Genomic DNA, 27,690 nt, shown 5'->3' on the forward strand with positions numbered 1-27,690 from the left:
TTTCTAGCGCGCCCCCCGTTTCCAATTAAATAATAACTTTTGTTCCTTTGAAGTATATATTATAAAAATCCATTTTTAATTAATTTTCGTCATACACACCCTCGAAGCCCAACATAATAACGAATGGTTCATGTATATATAAAGCATACTTGTCAAACATACAATTTAATTTTAAGTTTTATCAATCATAATCACAATATAAATAAAATTTCATACATTAATTATATATATATATATATATATATATATATATATATATATATATATATATATCGATTTTTCTTTACAATAAAGAAATGATCGAATCCAATATCTCATGCATACTATCCAATTTTTTTTCAACTAAACTAACCCTAATTGCTTTATATGATTTTTTGCTTTATGTAGCATGGTTTTGTAAAATGGTTATGTGATGTTTTATTTAATAACAATGGTTTCAATGTATAACATCTTGGCACTAATGCCCATATGAAACCATTTAACTAAAATAATGGTTTCAGTGTATAACGCTATGAAACCATTTAACTAGACTAATGGTTTCAGTGTATAACATCTTGAAACCAAATAACAAAACTAATAGTTTCAGTGTATAACAGTATGAAACCATTTAACTAGACAAATGGTTTCAGTGAATAACATCTTGAAACCAATTAAAAGGACTAATGGTTTCAATGTATAATATATTGGCACTAATGCTCATATAAAACCATTTAACTATAATAATGGTTTCAGTGTATAACAGTATCAAACCATTTAACTAGACAAATGGTTTCAATGAATAACATCTTGAAACCAATTAACAAGATTAATGGTTTCAGTGTATAACATTTTGACACTAATGCTCATATAAAACCATTTAACTATAATAATGGTTTCGGTGTATAACGCCATGAAACCATTTAACTAGACTAATGATTTCAGTATATAACAGTATGAAACCATTTTTGCTGTGGAATGGTTTCAAAGAGTTGTTCTCCAAAAACATATTTAACCCTTAATAAAAATTGTGAAATAAATTTAAATTTTTAAGACGATATAAAACCGAAGAGAGTGAGGTATCCCCAACCGTTCCAAATAATTCAAAATACCCTAAATAAAATTTTGGGAAAATTTTATTAATATCTTATATTTATAAAAGCATATTTAGCTCATTTAATTAACTAAAAATAGTTTCAGGTCTCAGAAAAATATCAAACTGGTCCCAAAATTCTCAGAAAATTATTTACTATTTTTATGTAAAAATAATAAAAAAATTTGGAGTCTCCTTGGCACCGCACGCGCCGCAGTGAGAGTGGGCGTGGACGCGCGTCACTGTTCATCATCTTCCTCACCCATTTTCTGCAGAAACGGGTCACGACGACCCGGTTCGTCGACCCGGTTCGTTCTCTCTCAATAATTAACGAAACTCGACGTTCTTTATACCGTTTTGATCGTCGTTCGATTTTATGAATGTTTCCGGTATTAATTTTTGAAATCGGTGATCGAATCGCATGTAAAATGTGGCCGAAATTGAGCAAACAAAAATATAAAGTTCTTTAGTTATGATTATTACATGTGTAAAATCATCTGATGGCTGTGAATGACTTATGCACCATACATAAGAAAAGGCTTATGCATATTAACTATTGCCCCCCCGGGGCACTAGTTAAGGATACAAATATAGAAGTTTTATCTCGTAAATTGTGCATTCAATGTTTTAATGATGTGAAAAGTTATTCTCTCTCATCATTAACTTTATCATTTGTTTCCTTTTTTAGTATGTTTAACTAGTGCCCTAGGGGCACTGTTTAGCATGACCCTAAAACATATTACATACATGTAAAATAATTTCATACCAATCCCAAAAAAAATTAATTTCATACCATATTGCAAAAAAAAAAAAAAAAATTCATACCAACAATGTACTCCTATATAAATTAAATTTCTTCAAAATATTAAATTTAAGAAAGTCAAAAATCTTTTTCTTAAGCATTAAATTCGAGTTATATTATATATCGAGAATCAATTTGGTGGTTAGATATAGATGATAAATTTAAAAAAAAGGTTAAGAAAAAAGGTAGACCATTGCTGAGTGTGAGTGGTCCATCATCTCCATTAAATCCCAAAACTCATTCTTAGGCTAAAATAACGGATAAGTTGCTTTATAACGGATAAGTTTATACCGAATAAACTAATTGATTGAGTTTATAGAATTTGATAAAATTAGTAGTTGAACTATCTCATAAGTATAAAGTGATATAAAAAATATATATTTAATTAATATTATTTTTTTCAAATAAGATGACATATTTATAAAAGTGGAAGAAAAAATGATAAACCCTAAATTATAAACTCAAAAACTACTTGAAATAGTGTTTAAAAAATCAACTATAAACTAGTAAAATAATCTATAAGTTTTTTTTTTTTTTACCAAATAGATATTTTTGGATCATCTGAGCTTATAAACTAGTATAAGCTATAAGCTCAAAAATATGATATTACCAAACTGATTCTTCACTCACTCACTCTCACTCACCAGTCACCACCATCTTTGTCATTTCTTTTGGGTCCATTTCTTTGTCAATATATTCACAATAAATTCTCCTTAATTTCCACCACATCACACACCACCACTCAAATTTCAAATAAAACAATAAATATTCTACCAGTATTTACATTTCCATATTTTTCTCTTTCATTAAAAAATGTGGGTATCTCTGTGATCCCAACTTCCAAAATCATCATCATGAATCAAAGAGAGTGGGTAAGATTCAAAATCTGTGTAAGGGAATTCATGATTGGGGTTTCAGAGTTATCAGTTGAGTTTGCCAAAGGTTGCAGAGACATAGTGAAACAAAGCTTAGTCAATGAAGATTCCTTAATTGTAAGAAAATTTGGAAAAAGTTCTTACATTGGGAAGAGAGTAAGAGATTCATGTAACAAGATTTTCGAAAAATTGAGTTTTTTTAATCAGTATTTGCCTGAAGATAAAGACCCACTTCATGCTTGGTCTGTTATATTGTTGGTTTCTTTACTTGCTTTCTCAGGTTAATTTCAATGCCCCATTTGTTTCCTTTTTTGAGGGTTTGTAATTAAATATCATAAAGTTTGAATCTTTTTGTTAATTATGAAGTTGTGGATTCTTAATTAAAGCTATAATTGAATTCAATTTACATATTTTGATGTTGGTGGATTGTATTAGGAATAGGTCAATGTAGGCATGGTTCTAAATTGGGATCGTAGTTGCGGTTATGCTGTGAATCGTGATATTGTGATGAAATGTGGGTGTTTGTGACCGTAATTTGGTTGCGATGTTGTTGTGAAGACTTCTAAAACTTTTATATTGTGGTCGCAATTGTAGTTGTAGACTGCAATTTAGAACTATGAATGTAGGTTTTAAATCGAGGTTGTGTTGTTCCCGTGTTTGATTTTAATGGTTGGTCTAGCTTCGTGTTGTGGAGACATTAAAATTAGGGTCAGTTTGGGTTATTGCCGTCCAATTTCTGAAACCCTGACTCTCAATGTTTTATGCTGGAATCCTAGAAGGATTTATTGTGTTGTAGTTTTTAGGTTGTTTGATTTTTCGTAGAAGTTAATATTATATGTGTGATGTTTGGTCTCCTCGAGACGAGATTATCTGATTGACATTATTTGGTTGATTTATTTGCAGCTTTGTATGTAAATTTTGAGCATGATCCATCTGCCCCACTTGTGAAACAAGTATTTTTGCATCCTGCTAATGCTACCCGCATTGTACTTCCCGATGGAAGATACATCGCATATAAGGAGCAAGGTGTTTCGGCTGACAGAGCTAGATTTTCAATTATTGCTCCTCATACTTTTCTTTCCTCAAGGCTTGCAGGTTGTTTGAACTTTAAAGCTTTGGTTGTTTCTTTTGAGGTTTTTGTGTTGACCCTTAGTTTGAAGCTTTGTTGAAGGTTTCTATTTTTAAAATTGTGTTCGAAATTAGGAATTCCTGGAGTTAAAGATTCACTGCTGGAAGAGTTCGGCATTCACTTGCTCACTTATGATCTGCCTGGTTTTGGTGAGAGTGATCCTCATCCCAAGCGAAATCTGGAATCCTCAGCAATAGATATATCGGTTTTAGCCGATGCTCTTGGTGTTGACAAGTTTTGGGTTATTGGTTACTCTAGTGGAAGCAAGCATGCTTGGGCTGCACTTAGATACATACCTGATAGACTTGCAGGTATTAATGTCATTTTTGTCTTATACTATTTATTTACATACAACTTTTACCTCGACGAAATTTGGAGCTTTCATAGTCACTCTCTAGTTCATTCACCTTCTGACTAACAACTACCATGTTCTTATGATTTAGTAGTGTTCTTCATTTCATTTTGTTGAAGACTTCAGTTTTTCCCCCTTACATTTGGATGCAAATACTACCATTCTAAAAAATATTATTGAACAGTATATGTGTGTCGCATCAACAAAACAGGGTTTTCAGAGAGAATAAACATGTGCCAGCTATGTAGCACCACACTGTAAATGGCATGTCTGGTGTCTGACACTGTCACAACACCGGCACATATGGTTACATTTAATCATTTCCATTTTCTCAAATTATTACCAGTCTCTATGTGTCCGTGTCATGTTCAATGTCCGTGTTTGTTTCGGTGCTTCATACTAGTGTTCCAAGCATTATGAAATTGATCAGTCAGATGCCGTGTATTAACTCTCAGGTGCTGCCATGTTTGCCCCCATGGTGAATCCATATGATCCTTTGATGACAAACGAAGAGAGACGAAGAACATGGAACAAATGGACGCGAAAAAGAAAATTGATGTACTTCTTAGCTCGAAGGTTTCCTAGACTTCTTTCTTTCTTCTACCAGCGAAGTTTCTTGTCAGGGAAGCATGGTCAGATTGATCGGTGGCTGTCTTTATCTCTTGGAAGTAGGGTAAGGGAAGCTTTGCTTATCTCTTTTTTGTCTTACTCAACGTGTACATATATGGCTTTTAGTGTTCTGCATTTCTATTGATGTACACTTTGGCCTATTCGGATAAATTGCTTAATTAAGTGCTTATAGCTTAAATGCTATAAGCAAATATTATATAAGTACTTGTGTATAAGCTATTTTTGTAACAAAAAGATAAAGTTAAGTCAAGTTGTTTTCATAAACTATCCTGGAGAGCTTATAAATATAAGTTGAGTACAACTCACGGACATGTCATAAGCTGTTTCTAAGCTGTCCAAAACAGTCTCACAAGTGCTTTTGCTTGTAGATAAGCTCAAATAATTCAACCCAAACAGACCCTTAATATTTGTCATCTATAGTTAGATGGATTGAGTATTAGAGGTACAATTGATTCTGATAAGAATATATGGTAGAGGGCTTATGCTCAAAAAAGTTGTTGGCACTTGGCATGATTCATTTCTGTTCTGCCTTTGCTTAAATGTCAAAGTAAGCATAAGTTATTATTACTATTGGACTTTTGTTGAAATCGATAGCAGTAAAACACTTTAAACATGCATTGAAATTACAGAGCCCAAGCTCGTTAATCTAGTTAATTACGTGTAATGTAAAATCTGTGTTTCCAAAAGTTGGTTCCGATGGCTCAGGCTATCCCAAGAGTTTTAAATATATAACTTGTACATTTTCTCATGGAAGATCTAATGCCCTTTTCAGGATAAAGCACTACTGGAAGATCCAATCTATGAGGAATTCTGGCAAAGGGATGTGGAAGAATCGATCAGGCAAGGAAATGTGAAACCCTTTGTGGAGGAAGCTGCTTTGCAGGTATCAAATTGGGGTTTCAGCCTTTTAGACCTCAAGTTGCAGAAACGAAAGCTCAATAGGAGTGTGCTTAATTGGCTTAAGGCAATGTTCACTGAAACTCAGGAGTATACGGGCTTTCTCGGTCCAATACATATATGGCATGTGAGTGCATCTATGTTTTGATCCTTTGACTCCCCTATATGAAGGTTCATTTACAATTTTACATAAATCGTTCGGTAATGCTTAATCAGAATTTTCTGCATGCATTTTTCTAATCTAACAGTTTTTAACATAACCTTTACATAAATCATTCGGTAATACTTAATCTGTATTTCCTGCATGCATTTTTCTAATCTAACAGTTTATAATGCAACCTTGCAACCTTTATCAGCAATGATAATGTGCAAATATGAACATATTAGCTTCTATAGGATATACGATCAAGTATGCTGCATAAAAACATTATCGATACCTTTTTTTTTTTTTTGCAACTCCAATTTTTAAACTCCTTTTACACCTTTCACTATTTCTTTCCTCTTTTTCCTTAAGATCACTTGTGACATCTTCTATCCATTGCCTCTCAAGGTTTATCCACTACCGGGGGTGTGTTATATTTTAGATTCCAATAATTAAGCATACTACATTGAGGATCCGAATCTCTTCTGTCAGGGAATCTATGTGGTCACACCGATAGCAAGTCTAGATAGTCCTATCAAGATTGAACGGTTCAAATTTTGACCTTAATCCTTATTAAATCTCTTTAAATCCTATTTACCAAGCTTAAATTAGTCAGTCCAGATTTGCTGTATATGTGACTATAGATTTCTTTTTTTTTTTTTTTTTTTTTTGAAAACTTGGTATCCGGCTCTAGAACCGACTAATCCAAGGGGACCAATCCCACCGCCCACTTGCGGGGGCCCCATTTAAAGCCAGAGTTTTTTTTTGCTCTGTATGGACTTAGCCCACCGAAATTGGCACCAGTGGGAATCGAACTTGAGACCATGAGAGGAGCATACTCCAAGGGCCCAAGCCAACACCACTCGACCAACCCCAAGTGGGTTGACTCCGGTTTAACTATATCCGGATCCCTCTATCACACACATGGAAAGGAAACATTTAATGGTTGAATATAGTTAAACCAATAAACATGACGGTCTAGATTTGCTGTCTAAGTGACTATACAGATTTCTTAACCTTAAAGAACCTGGATCCCGATATGTTTGTTTGCTTGCTCTAATTCAATTTTCACATATCTGACTTCTTTTTGGTAATGTGAAAATATAACTTATTCCAGTGCAATTGTTAACAGGGAATGGATGATAAAGTGGTTCCACCATCAATGACTGATTTTGTGCATCGCATACTACCTGGAGCAGCAGTACACAAACTCCCATATGAAGGCCATTTCACCTATATCTACTTTTGTCATGAATGCCATAGACAGATATTTACTACACTTTTCGGAACCCCGCAAGGCCCTCTCATCCTTGAGGTTTCTTTAGTAGTAGATCCAAATACCCTAGAAGCCAATGTTGAACAGAAAGTAGTAGCAAGTAGTGGTGATAGTGCCACAAATTAAAAATACACAAAAGGATACATTGCTATTTGTTTTTTTCTGTTTTTTCGGCCAACATCATCGCAATTGTATGATGTGTATATACATATAGTTGAGCTTCATCTCCAACGGAGCAGCATAGGAAAGAAAATAAATCAGTGTTTTTGCCCGTTTTTGGGCTGTTGAACCGGTCTGTCTTTCAAAAATGTATTTTGAGTGATGTGTTGCGCAATAACTGCAACAACTCCATTACCTCCACCTTCCTCCTAAACAAAAATCAAAATTTGCTTTTGATAGTAGTCTGATACTTTTCTTTGATTAAATGATAGTAGTATGATTTTGTTTCTTTTTATCAAGTAATAGTAATCTGATATGCCACAACAATTGGAGTTCATGAGATTCCGAATCATCATTTAAAAAATGATTTAGTGCATATATTTTTGTTTTCTAAGTTATGATGAGAATTGAGAACAATTGTGTAGTTAATGTAGGATTTTTGTTCTTGGAGCTATGACCGTAGCAATTGTTACAGCATGATTATCATTAGGACTGCCAAAACATCATTACAATTGTTGGATATTCCGCCTTCATTGCGGTCCGCCCCTGTCCGCCTAATTGTGGCATTTGAGTTGCCTTCATTGCAGCCTCCAACACCTTCATTGTGTTGGGTGTGAAGGGGTGGATTTAGTCCCACATTGCTAAGAGATATGGCCTGTGTAACGTTTATATAGCTTTGGCAATCCTCACCTTACAAGCCGGTTTTGTAGGGATGAGTTAGGCCCAATATAAAATCTGACATGGTATCAGAGCCTATCCTAGATCTATTGTTGGGCTTCCCGCATCGTCCACGCTTCAGGCCCAATGGGCCTGAGCGTGAGGGGGTGTGTTGGATATTCCGCCTTCATTGCGGTCCGCCCCCATATGCCTAATTGCGGCATTTGAGTTGCCTTCATTGCAGCCTCCAACACCTTCATTGTGTTGGGTGTGAAGGGGTGGATTTAGTCCCACATTGCTAAGAGATATGGCCTGTGTAACGTTTATATAGCTTTGGCAATCCTCACCTTACAAGCCGGTTTTGTAGGGATGAGTTAGGCCCAATATAAAATATGACATGGTATCAGAGCCTATCCTAGATCTATTGTTGGGCTTCCCGCATCGTCCACGCTTCAGGCCCAATGGGCTTGAGCGTGAGGGGGTGTGTTGGATATTCCGCCTTCATTGCGGTCCGCCCCCATATGCCTAATTGCGGCATTTGAGTTGCCTTCATTGCAGCCTCCAACACCTTCATTGTGTTGGGTGTGAAGGGGTGGATTTAGTCTCACATTGCTAAGAGATATGGCCTGTGTAGTGTTTATAAGCAAGTGGCAGCCCTCACCTTACAAGCTGGTTTTGTGAGGATGAGTTAGGCCCAATATAAAATCTGACATGGTATCAGAGCCTATCCTAGATCTATTGTTGGGCTTCCCGCATCGTCCACGCTTCAGGCCCATTGGGCCTGAGCGTGAGGGGGTGTGTTGGATATTCCGCCTTCATTGCGGTCCGCCCCCGTCCGCCTAATTGTGGCATTTGAGTTGCCTTCATTGCAGCCTCCAACACCTTCATTGTGTTGGGTGTGAAGGGGTGGATTTAGTCCCACATTGCTAAGAGATATGGCCTGTGTAACGTTTATATAGCTTTGGCAATCCTCACCTTACAAGCCGGTTTTGTAGGGATGAGTTAGGCCCAATATAAAATATGACAACAATGGTTCGAAAAAACCGAACTGAACTGTATATGCGCTGCTCGATACACCATCACCTCCACCTTTGTTATCTTCTTTAATGTTCTTCTTTTTCTCTCTGAAAGTTTCTAAAATCCCGATTTGAAATCACATTGAAAAGTTTTGAGGTGTACGAGATTTTTATTTGGGGGAAAAAGATTGAACTTAGTTACTATTGTATTTGCATCCAGTTCAGTTCTTAATGGTTCGGTTCAATCATAAAAATCTATTTTTTTTAAAATGGTGAGGGGTGATGAGTGATAAAAAAATGGATTTTGATAAAAGCTATTTAAATTTTTTTTGAAAGCTAGTGAAAATAGATTCTCATTTTGATGAAAAAAATGATTTTTTTACTAAAATCATTTTTGAAAAAATCTGAAACAAACAAAGAAATAGATTTTTTTGGAGAAAAATCTGAAACAAATAGGCTCATATTGCCCTTAGCTTTAAGCATATATTTATTTATTTATTTTTGGTTTATAACCCTCTGGTTCCTAGGGAAAATGGGCTCTAGTAGTCCAGAGTTCGGCCGCGAGGTAAATAAAGTCTGACTAAAAAATTGTTCCACCCAGGAATTGAATCCGGGTTCTCCCAAAATCCATCATCTTTGGTGAAACTCATTAACCACTTGAGCCCAATGACTTTGTTAAGTATATATTTATTTTGTTTTTTACTATTGTATCGGCAAGAAGCTGTTACTCTGTTCAGTCCTTCTGTTTGAAAGATGGCATGAAATAATCTGTGCACATGCGGCACACCCACACAGAGGACTCTATAGGCAGTTCATGTCCATCACCCTTGATTTTCCATGTTTGAAACTCCCTCATTCATCCTTTCTTCCCAACTTGTTTATCAAAATTGGTTTCCATATCCATAACCTAGGATTTTTTACAGTATCTAATGCAATATGTTTGCAGTTAGCCAAGAATAATCCGAAGATTTACGAATTCCTTAAAGATAAGCATCTAGAGAATCTTAATCGAGCTCACTTGACTCTTGCCCACACAAGAAGTCATGGCTTCAATGCTGTCATTGATTACGGTCTGTGGCGGCATATAAATGCACCAGTGGAATTGAAGGCACTGCTCTACTCAGATAAAATGGCTGCATTCTAAGCTTTTCCTGGCTCAGTGGAAGGAGATAAGATAGTTCCGAAAAATGTGTGGCTGCATATTACATTGTGGACTAGTCAAGGGGTTTCAGCCAAGGAGGCCAACATGTTACCAGATTTGTTTGCAGAGGGGAAAGCAAATCGGATTGACTTCAGTCCTCCCATACTATGTACTGAGCAGAAGAAGTTTCCTACAATAACACCCAATAATACCACCACATCAACATTACATTGCAATACTCTTACAAATGTAGAAAAAAGAGAAACATTATAAGAATAAAAGTAACCAGAAAAAAAAAAACTAATATCTCAATATCTTTCCGTCCCTAGTCCCGAGTTCTATCTCTCACGCACACAATATAACACATTACATGTTTCACAGCAAATTATCATTTACACACAGAAACTAACAAACCCTTCAGTTTTTGACATTTTATTTTATATAAATCCATCACATCATTTGCAGAAATGCAAGAATAAATCCTGCAAAAAAAAAGTAGCTATATTCTACCAAAGAAGTGTAATAGTAGTTTCTTTCTTTCACAATGTAATGTCTACTAGAAAACAAACAAAAAATAAATCCAGATTTTGCATGTGTAGAAAACTATTGACCAGAAATAAACATCATTCAGAGTGAGAATGCCTTATGGCCTTTGATGAACACTTCGTTCATTCTCATAACTTGGAGCGGTTTGTTTTGACTATTTTGTGAGCTTTAGCAAGACAAAGAGAGTACACCTTTTTGGTTGTGCCTGTGCACAACCTACTACTTAGTTCTGTGGTGTCTTTAGGAGGAGTTGAATGATCGTATTTTTAACGGTTAACTTTTAAACTAATCTTGTTACAATACAAGATTACGTATATGGGATATTTTTGGTGTAATGGTGAGACAGATATATGCAATATGTTGTCCAATTAGAGTATCTATTAGCAAACAGCAGTTAGGTCAAGAATGTAGTGCTCTCAGTGTTGTCGATGGAAGAAGAAGGCCAATAATTCACCAAATGCCCACATCCAAGTAAGTCTTACTCTGTTAATTTGTATAAAAAGCTTCATTCATCTGAGTCGGCATATAATGTTCCAGTAAAAGGCGTTTGAAAATGCTAGCATCTTGGAGCCACCGAATCCCTTGTGCAACAGTGTCCTCTTTCAGGAGCCAATGAATCTGCCTCAGGAGCCAAATGCCAATCATCAATAGCATCTTCCATCATCAACTGTATTATCTGTTTTGACATCCAAAAAACCCGTCTTCTGCATTAACAGAAATGACAATACTCGCTACTTCTAAGTCCAGGAAATTAAACAAATCAACAGTGTTTTGACACTTATTTTGTGTAGTAGAATCCACTTAGCCTAAAAAGTAACAAAATATGGCATCTGATTATTTTCTAAGATCAGATTGAAAGAAGAGTTCAAAATATCAAAAAATGTTGATCACTGCTACTATTTCTCATCACTAGGTCTGTTACTCAAGCAATTGAATTTTTTTTTTTTTTTTTAAATTTTCAAAAGATTCCGAACCGGCCGGTTTTTTCAAACCGCCCCCGGTTCACCGGTTCGAACGGTTCCGGACGGTTCGTACCGGTTTCAAGCGGTTTTTTTCCGGTTCTGCAGACTACCGGTTCTCAACACTAGCCCGGACCGCTGCTGTGTCCGGTTCCCGGTTGAACCGGCCGGTCCGGTCCGGTTCTTAAAACATTGCTGAAAACATGGCCACAAGACATGGAACGTATGAACAAGCCAACATCATAACATTTTTATTTATTTTTTACATTTTTGTCCGGTGACAATTTCATCCAAGTTCAAGAAGAGGTAACTGGAAATTTATGGCAACAGTCCCTTCATAAGTAATCTTTAACCCAAACAAGAAAGACTAGCAAATAAGCATTTTGAATTTAAGCAACTGAAATCAACAACCAAGAAGCAAATTAGTAACTTTGAGGATACTACACTGCAAAGTGTAGGTTAAGTTAACTTCATTCCTGCTTTCTACAAGTTCTCAAATCACTAATTTTTGGGGTTACAGTTTTAAAGACACACAAGAACAGTCTATGAAAATTAGGATAATAGTTCAACTTCTTCATATATTTGGTGGATACATCCGATGGACAACACAACAGTCAACAGACCATGCGAGAAAATGAATCAAGCTTTTAACTTGCTAATGAATATATTTAGCCAAGTACAGATTCATTTCTTCTTATTATTCGGCGCTATATTTTTCATAAAGGAAGAAAATAGAGCAATGGAAGTTGCTGGACTCGTCAGTATGGTCTGTTACTCAAGAAGTGTAATAGTAGTTTCTTTCTTTCACAATGTAATGTGATGACATTTGCAAATCAATTTGGCTTCAATAAGAAAATTTGATGCGGTGGCAAAGCAACATGGAATTTGCATTAACATTTGTTTTAAATGCCTTATATACATACATATATATATACTAATAGAAGAAAATAAAAAGGAGACACAAAAATAAAACCCAGAGATAATAAAAAGAAATGATTTTATTAAAAACATTGAAAGAGAGATTACATCAACTAAGAGTTAAGAGTTGACTAATAGTAGTCAACAAGGATAAATGAAAAATATCACTAAAGTGACCAATGTACCAAATGTACTTACAGCTGACAGTAAACTAGAATCCTAGTCAAAATAGTGACCAAATGTACCAAATTCTTCGAATGGATACCATGCTTGTTCATATAATGATGATGAATCATCTAGCATCATGTTGGTTTTGTTAGTCAAAATATTGGAAACTTCAAAATCATCAAACACCATCGGAATCGGATGTTGTTGCTGTGCATTTAGAAAATTGCCATCACATGTTTTATCTTGTTTTGGCATTGACTCAACAACTTGAATGCTTTCATGAGGAACATTTGAATTTTCCCTTCCACTTTTTGGCTTTGTCTTTTTACTTGAACAATTGAAACGACGAAGTCGAAATTTTTGCAAGTGGCTAGCAACATGCGACGTTTCCAAACCCCGAACATCCATCATTTCGGTAATTTTTTTTGGCGTTGCCTTTTCAATGCCAAGTTGATTCACAGCTCTTACAAATTTTTCTTGAAGTTCCGATGATGACACCCATGATACACGATTCTTCTTTGTTTCACTTTCTTCATCTCTTTTCTTTCGTTTTTGTCCTATTTTGACCACCTCCGAGACTGTTTCAGTTTGATCATGTTGAATTGTTGCAACATGTTGCCACATGTTTTTGATATAATTCGGATTCAAAGGTTTTAGCCAATAATCACAAGCCCCATTCATCCTTTCACTTGCCGTGTCATCAATGTAACACCCCGAACTGACTACCCTTAAAAACGTGATCTTAAAAACTTTTTAAAGATAAGTAGCCGGAGCGCTACGGAAAAACATTTTATAAAACGATCGTGCACATGACACGAAACGTCGCAGCGGAAAACATAACATAAAGGAAGGATTTTCAAAGCAATGAACAACATAGTTCAAAAGATAATTCATTTATACAAAACATAAGTTAAGATGTTCACATCGATATACGACGGAATACAAACGATCCCCGACTCGATGTTACAACTACCAGAGCACTAATATACATCACAACCAAACTAACTTTTTTTTTTTTTTTTTTTTGGTAAGCACAACCAAACTAACTTAACAAAACTATACAAAGGTAGCCTACACTAGCTCCTCACCAAAAGTGCTCCACACCAAAACGATCTACAGCTAAAGCTCGATCGAAACCTCGACCTGAATACCTGAACCCCCAAAGGTCCAGCACATAACAATTAGGTAGAGAGTTAGTAAACATAATCACATACATACGAATATAGAAACGCACCTATATTCAACCTATCACGTATTACTAACTCACACGCATGCTTCCATAAGCAATAACCAGATAACACATACTCACAAATACACAACCAGATAGTTTCACGTCGTCTCGGACAACACAAAGAACCCACATAACACATAACACATAATTGCACATTTACTCAAATGCGACTAATGCCAAACATTCAATGTCATGCCAACCTAGACACGACTAATGCATGTGGTACCATCTTCTTTATCAAGGAACTTACCATTGATATTCTTCTTTATTGGACAAGTCCAATATCCTTCTTTATCAGACAAGTCTGATATCCCTAAGTAATGCATGAATTTATGAATGCCATGCATTTACCAAACATATGATAATCACTTAGCACGAAGCTACTGCTCACTACATGGATAACATAATCCATTAAACTTCTTTATCAGACAAACTGATATTCTTCTTTATCGGACAATCCGATATACAAAATACATATACTTCTTTGACATTTTATATAAATGCCATCACACAACACAATTATTAAACATATAATAATTCCAAACCAAAACGAAACCAAATACATGGATACACACACTTCACAAACATCAGCAAAAATTGCTGTCACAGAGGCCTTCGCTAAGCGAGGGCTTAGCGAGACATAGCGAACCTTACCCGGAAGTCACCTGCTCATGGCGAGCTTTGGCGAGCTTCAGCGAACCTGTTCGCTACAGCGAACTCCTGGTCGCTTAGCGAACTACACCAGAAAAATATCTGTTCTTGAGTTTCAATAAGGCGGTTTAACCTTGAATCCACTCAAAAATCCATCTAGACATGTTATAAATGCATAACAAGTGATCAATCATGTATATACCATACATATATACATGTATTAACATTCAAAAACACCAAAACACATCACACATACAAAATCATGTCAATTTCTTGCAAAATAAGCAAAGTTGCATAAACATGCAAAACCATCATCAAACATATACATATTCCCTCCTAGATGTTCATTAAGCATACTAAGATGAAAAGACATGTTTATGATAAAGAAACTTCACCCAAACCCCAAAGAAATTGGATGAGAGAGTTCAGGAATGGAGGCTAGACACCTCCCCTCTCTTGGATCACCCAAGCTTATGCTTAACCACTCTCACCTTAGATTGAATGATGATTCTTGGCCTCTAAACTCTTCTCCTTGCTCGAGTTCTTCTTCTTGCTCTCCTAGGGTTCTTGCTTTGCTTCTAAGCTTACAAACCTCAAACTTCTCATGAAAAACAAGTTATGATACTATTCCTTAGTTTGACTTGCTACTTATACTACTCTCCAATTCTCTTGGTTCAAGCCCAACTTGCCTAAGCCCACTAAGCTTCTATCACACGCCCAAGCCCACTAACACGACAAAGGTTTCGCTCACAAACTTATGTTCGCGATAAATAATTATAGGTCGCGTAAATAAATATTTAACACTAACCCAAAATATATGCAAATATATAAAATATCGATTTACTAAAAATCGGGTCGTTACAATCAACACCCATCATAATGACCGGAATTTTGATTTCTTGTGTAACATGTTGCAAAAAGTCGTAGGAATCCATATCCGGCATTTGATCATCAATTAATATCAAATCAAAAAAAGGACCCTTTGTTTGTCTCAAAAGATTTAGGGCAAAAGAACCCAAAGTGGATGTGATAACTTGATAGTTGCATTGAATACACATATTTGCAATGGCATGAAGTTGAGTGGTGTCATGATCAATGACAAAGACTCTTAAACTCTCTAGTAAGTGGTAGGGAATTAGGTCATCAAACCCAGTGGAAAGATCCATCGCAAACAGAGAATCCCTTCTTTCTGTGGGGAATTAGTGGAGAACTCGCAAGAAATCAAGAATGAATGAGGGAGGGAGGAATTATTGTACCGTAAGTGAATTATCCAAAACAGAGGCGTTGGCGAAGGATGACGGCAGAACTCGGCGGCAACCTTGGCGATGAAGAATAGGAGATAAATTCTGAGGGAGGGAACACAGAAACAAGAGATAATTTTGAGGGGAATTAGAATTCTGGGCAACCTTGATTTAAGGCGAGAGAACAAACAGTGAGAGTATCCCTTCTTCGTTCGTCAAACAGAGTAACCCTTCTTGCAACCTTGATTCTGAGGGGAATTAGTGGAGAACTCGCAAGAAATCAAGAATGAATGAGGGAGGGAGGGAGGAATTATTGTACCGTAAGTGAATTATCCGAAACAGAGCCGTTTGTGAGGAAGGGAACAGAGAAACAAGAGATAATTCTGAGGAGAATTAGGGCAAGAACAGAACTTGCAAGAAATCAAGAATTGTATCGTAAGAGCAGCGATGAAGAATTTAGAAAGAAAGAATGAGTGAGAGTGAAGAATTTAGTGAGAACAGAAACAGTGAGTAGAGTACTGTGTAATATATATATAGGGGTTTAGTTTAGTAATAACGGTAATACTTTCTCAACACGTCTTGCCAGCTCATTTTATTATTTATTTTTCTGCATTTATTCTTTTTATTTTATTTTATTTTATTTTATCTTACTAACAGTAACAAAATTAACGATTAAAAAAAAAAATCAAAAAACAAATTATAAGAACAACCTATTGCGCGCAGAATCAACAAAAATGAAGGAAGTTGAAGAAGTGGAAATAAAAACCTGGTGGAAAGGAAGAAAGCTTTGACAGATGGATCATCATCCGGTGCACCAAATCTTTGGGTATGATCGAAATGAATCGGATTGGAATCAATATGACAAGGGATTGCATTGCAGCAACACTGAGAAAACGGTTGAAGAAAAAGGGGGGTTTGGATAGTAAAAGAGAAGAACGTGTTACTGTTGTTGTTGGTATGTGGCGGTGATTTTTATGTAAAAGGGTTTTAATCCATCTTCCACCCATTCGCTCAGAGAGTAACACTAACACTTCTTCTTCTGCTAGCTATTGTTGTTGTGTTGTTTTTCTCAAGTCTCAACCCATTCTGTGTTGTTTCTGTGTCTCTCTCCCTCTCCCATTTTTTTTTTACTTAAATTAAATTTTCTTTTTTAACAAGTTAAATTAAATATTATTAACATACCTAAAATTCATTTTTCTACCCATAAAAAAATAAGCTTATTATTTTACACCACAATTTTTTTTTTAAAAAAAACTCCGTATTCGATCTTAGAACCAACTAATTCGAGGAGATCAATCTCACAGTCTACCTGCAGAGCTCATTTAACGCCGGGTTTTTTTTTGCTTTGTATGTACTAGTCCACAGAAATTGGCACTATAAAGAATAATCAAAGGCTAATAATAATTTCCTATATTATCTGGTGTGTGTATCTATTTAGGAGATTCCTTACTTTTAGGTTGCATAAAAATTTGATTTATTGTTTTACCAAAAAAAAATTGATTTTTTTTCTAAACATGAGAGCCTAAGCCGGTTTTTTTTTTTTTTTTTATTTGTTGTTATTCTCCTCCAACATTACCTTTGCGTTTTCATTCCCATGATGTCTGAATTGAGTTTAGGATTCACATATAGGTTATAAATCATCGAAAACAAGTGCATATATGAATCATCAATCAAGGTATATATGAGTATAAAAATTCAATTTATGGTTTTAGTATAGAAAAGACTTTTAATTAAATTGAGTTGGTAGTCGGTTATTTATATGCATAGTTTGCAATTGACATTGATTTTGGCAGTTAACCAAAGGAGAATAAAAACGCGAGGAGCATAGTAATGATGGGGATAACAACAATTTTTTTTTTAGAACAACAAATCAATTTTTTTTTGCAACCTAAAAATAAGGAATCTCCTAAATAGATACACACACCAGATAATATAGGAAATTATTGTTAGCATTTGATTAAAAAAATAGACGGTTAAGATTTGGTGTCAAATTAAAGTTTGACACCTGATGTCAACGGATCCTAACTATTATTATTATTATTATTATTATTATTATTATTATTATTATTATTATTATTATAGAAATTGAGGGAAAAAGATGGGTATCCAAATCTTATATTCTTTTATTACTTTATTAGTCACTATAAATATTTTAAATTTTATTCTTAGTCCTTATAAAAAATTGGGTAAATAGGGTTTTACCCCCTGCAAAATAAGCCAATTTTGCATTACCCCTGCAAAAAAAACTTGGGATTACCCTCCTGCAATATGAAGATTCTCTCTTTTTACCCCCTGCTTGACAACTTGGCATAGAGTCTTTATTTTTTTATGAGGTGGCATGCATATGTGGCATTTATTTCATTTTTATTTTTTTAATTTGCACATGTCATTTTTATTATTAAATAAATTGGTGACAAATATTTAAAAAATTTCACTTAATTAGTTTTTAAAAAAATAAAAAATATTGTGTCAAAAAAAAATTATTAAAAATAAAATATGTTAATTCAAAAAGATATGTTAATCCATTGTTTCTAACGAAAAAAAAAAAAAAAAACTCACAATCTTTTCCTGTAACATAACACAAATCTTTCTCCTTCTCATTCTTCTTCTCAAAACCCAAAATTATTTTTTCTCCAACACAAACTCAGAATCCCAGAATCCTTTTTCTCTAAAATAAAACCTAGAAATCCGCCGAATCACTCCGCCGAATTCGTCGAAACAAATGATTGATGAAGAACAAATGCAGGAACTAGGAACCGGATTTCCTATAAAGGCAGAAACTGGGTTTTTGAATTTATGGGTTAGGGATTGAATTGATGGATGAAGAATTGGGAAGAAGAATTATGTTTTTGAGTTAGGAAGAAATTGGGTTGTTGCAAAGGGATGAAGAATAGAAGAACAAAAGAAATTTATGATTATATTTCTGGGTTTACCGAGATTGATTTTTGGAAGAAAAAAAATTGGGTTCTTTTTGGATTGTTGTTCTTGGTGGTGTTGATGATTTTGTTGATGTTGTTGTTGTTGTTCTTGGTGGTGTTGATGTTGTTGTTCTTGTTGAATGATGAAAGTTATCGTGGTAGGGATGAAGGGGAAATTAAAAAAGAATTTATTATTATTTTTTTAATTTTTAGTTTATTTAATAATAAAAATGACATGTGCAAATTAAAAAAAATTAAAAAAAAAATTAAATGCCACATATGCATGCCACCTCATAAAAAATAAAGATTCTATGTCAAGTTGTCAAGTAGGGGGTAAAAAGAGAGAATCTTAATATTGCAGGGGGTAATCCCAAGTTTTTTTTTTGCAGGGGGTAATGCAAAATTGGCTTATTTTGCAGGGGGGTAAAACCCTATTTACCCTAAAAAAATTTCTTGGTATCGTATATCCATTATCGTAATGTCTCTTGCAAAATATTATTTGTTTTTAACAATGGATTAATTAGATGTGAATTTTTAAGTTTTTTTGGCTAAAAAATTCATAAAATATTTCATCTTATTTTAAAAAGTTCTAAATTTTTATGGAAGATGTTCTTATAATATTAAAAGCATGAATACAAAAAGTCATTAAAAAATTTGAAAGTACTCAAGAGTTGATCGAAAAGTAGGACCAAAAATTGTGACAAAATATTTGAGGGACCAAAACTTGCTAAAATAATTTATACGGACAAAAACCGAAATTTTAGATTTTTATAAGGACCAAAAACTCATTTAACTCTTTTTTATATAGTTTTCTCTTCTTTTATTTTTATTTTTATTTTTATTTTTATAGAGTACATAAATTTACCGTATATATTGTGGGTGTTGGTTTGGTAACTTCTTTTTTTTTTCAGAGAGTAATTATATTTAAATTTTGAAGGACTGTTTTATTCAGAAGAACTTAAGAATTTGAAAGACTGTTTTAAAAACACCACATTGAAGCAATCACCCACCTTCTATGAAAGGTTGCAGAGGACCCGTCCAATCATGTGCTCGAAAGTTGGATAGATAGCAAATAACACAAAAATCTGCATAAAGTAGATACATATGCTAAAGAACCTACCGTACACACTCAAAAATGAAACACCATAGTGAAGCTCTTGGTATGAGCACCACTTAGCTAGCTACCATACACATCATAGGCTCCCTCACCCAATCCAAAACAGAGTTTGGCATTTAAAATAAATTGCATTCTGATAAGCAATCTAACCTTCAACCACACACAAGGTTATCAAAACCGGACCAGACCGGCCGGTCGGACCGGTTCGACCGTGAGCCGGTCATGAAAACGATTCGGTTTTGAGCAAAAAATAGATAGGAAACCGACCGGCAAAAAAACGCGTGAACCGGGGTCGAACCGGCCGGCGGTTCAAGCGGTTTTGCATATTTTATTTTTTAAAAAAAGGGCAAGACGACGTCGTTTTAACCTTTTTTAAAAAAAAAATCTGAAATAAAACAACGACGTCGTAGGAATAAGAAATGTTTCTGTTTTTCATTTGGTTTGAATTATAAATTTTATTTTATTTTGACTTGTGATATTTTATCTTTTTAATGTGTGAAATTATGAAATATTGAGCAATTATTCATATATTTTTATTTATATATTAATTAAAATATATATTTAATTAAAAACGGTTCGACCCCGATTGAACCCGGTCCGACCAATTGAACCTTGAACCGGTGAGCTCGCCGGTTCGATGACCGGTCTGGTTCTGAAAACCTTGACCACACATTTGTTACTATCTATTCATAAGGACCAAATTACAGATAATCACACAAGGTGCATAAAATGATCAACCACCATTGCAGCGAATGCGCCTTCAAAGCCCAGCCACCAACGCGAACACCGAACGGACATGAGAATAGTACATAATTGCAACTCTCAATATTAGACACACAAAACACGCATAAAATGCTATCTCCGTTAATAATTCCTTTTGCATACTAATGTTCCTTCGTCGCGATTCTATTGAGAAGAACTCTACATCCATGAATTGAAGGAAAATCGTGTTTAAAACAGAGTGTAAAACGCAGCGGAATATTAAATTTTTCCTTCAATGGATCCTTGCGAATGGGCATGATCAGGGTTAAACGTTATACCTTTTGGTGAACTGAAACAGCAAACTCTTTGCTTCTATTCGTTGATCACAAGCACCACACGACGGCAGCACCTCTAGCTAGTCCACACGAACAGGTCTTCAACTTTCAGTGCTAGCTGCTACAAGATGAAGGCTTAGGAAGTGCGGTTAGGGTTTCAGAGCTTTAAGATTTCTCTGAAAAACGAATTGTGAAAAGCAAGCACTCACTGAACTACACAAGCTTCTTATTTATAGAGTTTCTTGTGTGGTCAGTTGGGCCAAACGGTGTTTGGTCTTCTTAAGCCCAAAACCGTTTTTCACTAATCGCACCCTCAAAATAAGTCTTACTTATTTCTTCCATATCGACTGTCGTTATGTGTGTGACTCTGTAGGTTCTTATAACGTTGGCAATAATATTATTCTTAATATTATAAACAGTGAGTGGTATCTAGCAACACATCACTGCTACCCAAGTCACAAGAATGTCACGTGATCTGACAAACCTTTCCGTGATAAAACTTATGTGTATAATTACCCTTTTACCCTTATGTCTATATTGAACACAAGACATAGTACGTCACCCTTGTTAAGTTCAATATTGGGCCCATAGACATATCTCCTGTTATGAAGGAGGGGTAAATTCTATCTAGGTCACTCATGTCCCTTAGCATGATTCGTGGAATACCCATCAACCAACTTTATAGTCATCCTGTTACGGATAACTTTGAATGGCGACAAAGTACTACACTCCTACATCTAGGGAACATAGTGGTTTCAGGTCGAAGGGTGGAATACACCACTTATCACTATGAGAATATCCTATGACATTTCATAACATACTATGTAGTATTCTCATGGTGGGTCAATCCGATATAAATATTACTCTTAATATTTATATCTATGTGAAGACTTGATAACTCTTTATCTATGATCCGTGAGATGTGATCATCAGTCTACCAACATAATAGTCTCTATGTTTTGATGTTATCCCAATTCACATTAAAGCTCGACTACAGATGTTTTAAGAATAGTGTTCTTATGTGTAATGGACTCTCACGATTAAGTCACACTTAACGTTCCATTCAATGAACTTACTATTCTAGGGACTCTATTATTATTTAACACATAAACATAATAAAGAAAAGCCTTTATTTAATAAGTAAATTATCCAATACAAGTATCATGCAATTGTAAATAATTGGCCTCTAGGGCTTACACCAACATGAATAACAAACTTCGATGGGGCTGAACACTTCCGAAGCTTCTTATAAGCATTACAGTGTCCTTCATCACCTTGGTCCTGAACCAGCAACTCTTGCAGCAAATAATATCTTGATTTAACAGAAAAACCAGTAGCTGTATCATACTTCTAGACCCATTTATCAACTGATCCATGGCTCGCAGACATGCCAGCTAGCATCTCTTCTAACTCCATCAGTTGAGCCTCCTCTTAGGCATATAATCTTCTCTGCTAACAATGATTCCATCGTTCACCCTCGCGACATAAAAAATCTGACACTAAAGCATTTTTGTTAACAGTACGTAACAGAAAACAACCTATTATCTCTCTTTCAAAGTACAACTACCAAGCCATCTATGCGACCAAAACAACGTACTTTCACCATTACCAATCCTTCTATGCACGGTGTCTTCAAACCACTGAAAACATAAGGGGTTTCCTCTATCAACCTTTACAATATCTCCCCACCATATTGAGTCATGTCTACCACACACCGCTAATGATTCTAAATCCAAGTAACCATTTTCGACGCCATATCGGAACTGCAGCAAAGGTAACCATAGACCAGATTGATCAGATAAGCACCTCCACGTCCACTTCGCGCAAAGTGCTAGATTGAACAACTCCAAATTCTTCCCTCCTAGACCACCTTTCCTTCTTGGATTTACAGACCAGATCCCATTTGATCCAGACCGTCTGACTTGCATCTATCCCACTCCACAGGAAATTCCTTTGGACGCTTGTCAAAGCTTTAATGACCTTTCTAGGGGCCTTATAAAACAAGAAAAAATAAAGGGGAAAACTAGCCAATACATAATTAATAAGAACTACTCTTCCACCTAATGAATGGGATTTATTCTTCCTATTAAATGTTATATATGACATTCTAAAAGATCCATACATTGCACATGTCGGCGTCTTGTTTTGCAGGATATCTATGATAAAACTTCACCAAAGATAATAGAAATACAAGATATAGAGAATTCAATTTGGGAAATGATTTGGAGAATTTTTCATACCTTAAAGAGTCCTTCAAAATCCTCTAAATTTAATTTCGAACAGGGCTTGGTCTTTCTTGTTGTCTGATTCTCTCCGCTTTTTCACTCTGTTTGTATCAAACAAGTTGCTTTATATAAGCAGCCCTTGAAATAAATCCAACATAAATCACATTTCTTAACGAAAATAAGAAATAAGATCAAGAAATCTAATACAATAATATTTTTTTTTTCTTTACACAGCCCATAATGTTCGGTAAAACTGCTCAAGAGTTGAGAGCCATGACACAAGAATGTTCTCAAAACTCAGGGCATGGCTGCAAACTGTTTACGTTAAATGGCCTGAGCTTGTCTAAATATCCAAAACAAAGGATCACCATTTTCATGTAGATGTAAAAGTCATTAAGCTATGTTTCTATTCATTGATATCCTTTGCATTCATTTGATCACCTTTAAGCCTTTAACTTCTCAGAGCCCTTCTCGTCCGAATTGGTCCCTTCTGTGTCATATCTAGAGTGGTCTCTGGTATTTCTTGAACAACATTTTCAGCACCTGAGCCTTCAATGCTTTCCTCAGAGCGACGGGTCTTAATCAGATAATGAGCAACAGATTTGAAACCCAATTTCACCACCTTACAAACATAATGAAAAGGAAACAATCAGCCCTCCATACCAAAACACAGCAACAAAAAGAAAAATTTAGGGGAAAGATTCATTTAAAGAATGTGAAGCAAAAAATGTACTCATTTATGAAGACCTGCAATTACTTTTGCAAGCACGCTGAAGAAAATAGAACTGAAGACGGGGGAAGAAAATGCATACGTCAAACCGTGTAACTAACCTTATTGTATATATTACCAGTAGGCATCCAACCATTTTTCCTACAGCAACTATTGCAGTTGCAAAGCAAATTTCTCGACAACAAGGGCAAGTTCACATGGGATTGAAATCGGCTTCTCTCACATTTTCTCCATATCTATAATACAGTAGTACAAAATTATTGTTATTAAAATTGGTAGTGACAGTTGCTAACACAAGGCTATGATTGTTAAGTTTCAGATGGAGCAAACACCCTGAGGAAATATAACGACAAACTGAAACAATAAATCCTTTCACAATCCAAATATCAAACTGAAACAATGTTACCTTGTGTACAAGAAATCTCCAAAGAGCTGCCCTTGGGGTAATTCGCATTTGTTGCAATTCGTCAGCCGACTAATAGTTATACGCCTACAAGAAAACAAATGATTTTAGTAAAAATTCTCTATGGTCAGAGAGAAACAAGTAACATAGAAGAATTTATGTGCCAACTTTATGCATTTAACTTCTTTGTTTGTAAGAATACATTTATCAGATTCCTTGTTTCAAAATAAATAGTCGTGCATACATAGAAACTAACAAACCATGTAATGGAGAGATCATATACCAGAGAGCACAGTGAATTAATCAATCAAATATAAAACCATAATAACTGCATTGATGGCATTTGTCTCCCTTGGTCGGATCATATATGTGATCCCCATCCTCATCATATCCATCCACATACAATTCCCAATTAGTCTCACAATCTCCCGGAAGCTTCTCATGCTCTTCAGTGTAAACTTCAGGGTTTGTAGCTTCTGCTATATAAATCTCCACTTCCTTCTTTTTCTTACTTGATGATGAATCCGGGTTTGTACCTTCTGGTATATAAATCTCCAATTCCTTCTTTTTCTTACTTGATGACGAATGTTGTTGATGCGGTGCACGAGGTCGCTTTGAACCATAGTCAACCGGAGGCAGGGTCATTATTCTGTAAACCCATCAAACATAAAACAGAAATAATAAACTAAAGTTAGTTCTACCAACCGCATGTCTTCCAAAGCTCAAACAATACAAAAACTCAACAATGGTATTGAGAATGCAAAATCAACAAGCAGAATTGAAAAATAATCTACGAAATAATGACAAAGACATTAGACAAGGACACCAAACCATCACTAACACATCAACACCAGTGATAATAATTTGAAAAAAAATGAAATAATTGAATGTAACTACAAGTGTCAGATATCAATGTCAGACACCAAACACATCAGCAGTGCAACACATTGACACATCGACACAAGTGATAATTGGAAAAAATGGCGCAGGAAGCATTAGTGAGTAAACGTGGAAAGTATGAAGCTGCAGAAGAGAAGTCCATGGCTTTGTATCCCGTACAAAGTGTTGGAGGGACAAATAGTTCTGAATCTCCTCAAAAACCTGACAAGAAGTTATTTTTTGATGGAGAGCTTAGAGTTGATAAAGTGAAGGGTACAAAGGATGTTGCTTCTGATGGGTATAAAAGTTCACTAAAGAGGTCTAGCAGTGCTTCTGTCTTGGGAGTCCAACCTAATCAAGAAGGCAGCAACTCCATTATTTCAGAGTTTTTTTAACCCATAATTTGAGAGGCACAGTGAAGGATTGTGGGGAAAGAGTTCTTCTGACATGATAGTTAGGAAAGAGGGGCAGTTAGCTAGCTCCGAAGCTCCGTGCCGGGTATGCACTCTTTGGCTTTAATAGTTTTGAGATATAAAATTATAGAAAGCATATCTTACAATCTATTTTAGTATTTTTCTTTATTCGTATACCCTTTTCTAGATCATAATGAATGGGATTTCTGATAAAATATTTCACTCTGGGTACTTGTTCACTGTTGTTTTTGTCTACTTAAACATTGCAGGTTATGGGAGCATATTTTGAGAAAATTGGTTCCACGTCTTTTGTTGTCTATTCAATTGCAGTGACTGATGCGCAAAATAGAACTTGGTTTGTGAAAAGAAGGTTTACTTAATTCTTACATTTGTATTGTAATGAGAGTTCCCAAATTATAGTTTTTCTATCTGTAAAAAGGCCAGGATAATTTAATTGTATTTTCTTATCTAATATTTATCTTTCCCCTATCTTTTGGTGGATACAGATACAGGAACTTTGAGCGATTACATCGACAGCTTAAAGATATTCCAAATTACACATTACATTTGCCTCCTAAAGAATATTTATTAGCTGGTTATTGTTTCTGGACTCTAGAATGCAGCATATTTTGTCAAGCTAGGAAGATATTGACAACCGAGCCACAATGAAAGTATGAAGCTGAAAGTTCATTACCGAATAGAAAAATGGCGCAGGAAACATTAGTGAGTAAATGTGGAAAGTATGAAGCTGCAGAAGAGAAGTCCTTGGCTTTGGAAACATTAGTGAGTAACTACATGTGGCAGATATCAATGTCAGACACCAATGTGTGTTTGGTTAGACTCAATTTGAATTCGAAATAATAAAATGTGTGTTTTGTAATCGTCGGTGGGCAATCGCCAGAGCGAGTTTCCTTCCATCGTAATTTTAGGGTTTCCCAAACACACTATGTTAACATTTCTCTTGCAAATTTATAAAATGTTGTAACCTAATTAATACAAGAATTTTGATATCAACACAATTGAGATACTAATAGAAACCATAATCAATAGTGTTATTCAATTGAGGAAGCAAGAATAGTAATTACCTGGAAGAACGTCTTTCAGGTTGAATTGATGGTATTGGATTTTTCTTGATCTGAGGACGAGGGGTTTTGTTCCCTAATCTGTTCGTAATGCTGCGATGAAGCTGAAACCACCATTGACAGCGCCGCCGCCATCTTCAGTATCTTCTTCTTTGCTTCTCATTCTAGGACAATTTCTTTGATTTCCCATTCTTTTTCTTCTTCTTCTCACTCTGTCGTTATGATATGATATGATGAGACTGTTGGGTTTTAAAAGTGAAAGTGAAAATTGGGGGATTTTCAAATCTGTAACAAAATAGTGAGCGCTGAGTAATTTTTCTCACTAAAATATTTACCGCTCAAAACACAAAATTTCAATTTACCCATGTTTACCTTAAAAAGTATAGTTATATATTAAAATAAAAAAAATAAAAAAAACTGTTAAATTACTAAAGTAATTATGTACTCTCGATGGGTTTTTAGATTTTTATACTTTTTTGAGGGAGTTTGTTTCAAGGTTTAAAAAATTAATTTCTAGAAGAAAAATAAAAATTCAAGTATAATTTTTCTAGGCATAAATTTTTCAAGTGACAGGATAAGATATAAAACAGGATAAAGATAGGATAGGATAACAACAGGATAACAGTTATACTCAGTTATCATATCCTGTGTTTGGTGCACACAGGATAACAAACATGATAACTATTATATTTTGTTTTTAATATATAACATATTTAATTGACAAAATTACTCTTGTAAAACAATTGTTATTTTTTAAAAATTATTTTGTAATACTTTGAATTTTATAAATAAAAAATATAAATAAGTAATCAAATAACTTTATATAATTTAAAATAAAAATCATGAGAAAATAATCAAGTTTAATTTTATATATGAATCATTAGTCTATGCCTCTTAGAATTACGTTGCAGCGAACCTTGAGACTCAACGTAAATTAGTAACTACTGTGTTCATATGCATTGGAAAACAGACAACTATATTGAATCATATTTCAATAGAGTGTAATATATTTTTTTTCAGTTTCTAT

General features: G+C 34.9%; 1 protein-coding gene and 1 pseudogene across 1 annotated transcript; one reads left to right on the forward strand and one right to left on the reverse strand.

Annotated features, from left to right (window-relative positions):
- The first annotated feature begins 2,485 nt into the window (after window positions 1-2,485).
- On the forward strand, window positions 2,486-7,626 carry LOC123920003. Its single transcript, XM_045972072.1, has 6 exons — window positions 2,486-3,026; window positions 3,650-3,841; window positions 3,950-4,186; window positions 4,683-4,900; window positions 5,630-5,881; window positions 7,029-7,626. Exons 1-6 carry the CDS (start codon window positions 2,726-2,728, stop codon window positions 7,296-7,298), a joined length of 1,470 nt encoding a protein of 489 aa, XP_045828028.1. The 5' UTR covers window positions 2,486-2,725; the 3' UTR covers window positions 7,299-7,626.
- A 14,432-nt stretch (window positions 7,627-22,058) lies between these two features.
- LOC123920005 lies at window positions 22,059-27,313 on the reverse strand (annotated as a pseudogene).
- Between the last annotated feature and the right edge of the window lie 377 nt (window positions 27,314-27,690).

This window comes from Trifolium pratense, linkage group LG4, assembly GCF_020283565.1.
Source record: "Trifolium pratense cultivar HEN17-A07 linkage group LG4, ARS_RC_1.1, whole genome shotgun sequence".
NCBI lineage: Eukaryota > Viridiplantae > Streptophyta > Magnoliopsida > Fabales > Fabaceae > Trifolium > Trifolium pratense.